The sequence below is a fragment of the Alexandromys fortis genome, unplaced genomic scaffold (genome assembly GCF_014885135.2).
Source record: "Alexandromys fortis isolate MF-2015 unplaced genomic scaffold, M_Fortis_MF-2015_v1.1 scaffold_5, whole genome shotgun sequence".
In the NCBI taxonomy this organism is placed as follows: Eukaryota; Metazoa; Chordata; class Mammalia; order Rodentia; family Cricetidae; genus Alexandromys; species Alexandromys fortis.
The window spans coordinates 15171873-15173284 of record NW_026067924.1 but is presented as its reverse complement, the minus strand read 5'-3'; the positions used below and the strand labels follow the sequence as shown (position 1 = coordinate 15173284).

The window sequence follows — 1412 nt, the reverse complement described above, 5'->3', positions numbered from 1 at the left end:
AGCCATTGTGTCTAGGTGCCACAAAAAGAGGAGAAGCAAGGGATGCTGGTGGTAAGGCTCTCCCAGAGCCCCCCTGCGGACCCTTTTGTCCTGCCTTGCCTGGGTACCAGGTAAAACCCACCCCCAACTGTAAGGGAAAACAGGCAACAGGATAAGCTAAGCAATTTGCCAGCTTGGGTTCATCTGTTGGGGCTGGGCACATTGCCATTGCAACAAAATCAGACAAGAGGCCAGCCCCACGGGTCTTGGTGAGGTGGGTGACTCTCCAAGATGAGAGACAAGCCAATTTGGGAGCAGATTGGATCCAGCTTTATTCAGCATTACTACCAATTATTTGATAACGAGAGAACCCAACTAGGAGCAGTTTACATTGATGCATCATGCCTCACGTGGGAAGGACAGCAGTTCCAGGGGAAAGCTGCCATTGTGGAGAAGTTGTCTAGCCTTCCGTTCCAGAAAATCCAGCAGAGTATCACGGCGCAGGACCATCAGCCTACACCAGATAGCTGTATCATCAGCATGGTTGTAGGCCAGCTCAAGGCTGATGAAGATCCCATCATGGGTTTCCACCAGATGTTTCCATTAAAGAACTTCAATGACGCTTTGGTTTGCACCAATGACATGTTCAGGCTTGCCCTGCACAAATTCGGCTGACCTCCTGGCCAGACACTCACGCTGTTTCCTCCTCCCTCCTCTTCCCAAGACTATCTCACTCCTCCAGATGCTCCAAATATCATACACAAATGAGCAGGGCCGAGGAGGGAGTGGGTGCAGTGTGCTTCTGTCACCACGGTGTTGTGCATGATGTTTGGATGCTAGACTAGTTGCATCTGACAGGAGACATTTGTGTTGTACCAGCGCATGCCTTGGAAAGACTTAAGTAATGCAAAAGACTGTTGGTTTTTGTTTTATTTCGTTTTTTAATCTACTGACAAGTTGCTTTAGTAACCCAAAGAAGTGAAGGAGAAAGCAGCTGCCTCACCACCCAGATATTGATTTGTTCAGATGTTTCAATGCCTCATGACACAATAAAACCACAAAAATTTTCTTAACAGTTAAAAAAAAAATCAGACAAGAAAGAAGGGCTGGGATTATAAGAACAATCACGTTTCTCAAAAGACAAGACTAGGTTACAGTTCAGATTCTGGAGTGTGTGTCCCCAAAGTCTTGGTCATCAGCCTGTGGTATTATGGGCAGGTAGTAGAGACACCAGAAAGTGGGGACATAATAGGAAGAGGTTAGATCGTTGGGGATGCGTTCTTGAGGATACATTGGAACTCTCTCTCCCTCTCTCTCTTTCCTCTGTTCTCTCTCTCTCTCTTTCTCCCTCCTTCCTTCCTTCCTTCCTTCCTCCCTTCCTTCCTTCTCAGTACCATGATATGAAACAGCTTTTTCTTTACCACACACTCCCA

General features: G+C 47.0%; 1 protein-coding gene across 1 annotated transcript; it reads left to right on the top strand.

The window, feature by feature from the left end:
* The first annotated feature begins 241 nt into the window (after positions 1 to 241).
* Positions 242 to 881, top strand: LOC126501714 (nuclear transport factor 2-like). The gene has a single exon (XM_050142543.1). The coding sequence runs from the start codon at positions 271 to 273 to the stop codon at positions 652 to 654; it is 384 nt and encodes a 127-aa protein (XP_049998500.1). The 5' UTR covers positions 242 to 270; the 3' UTR covers positions 655 to 881.
* Positions 882 to 1412: the final 531 nt, after the last annotated feature.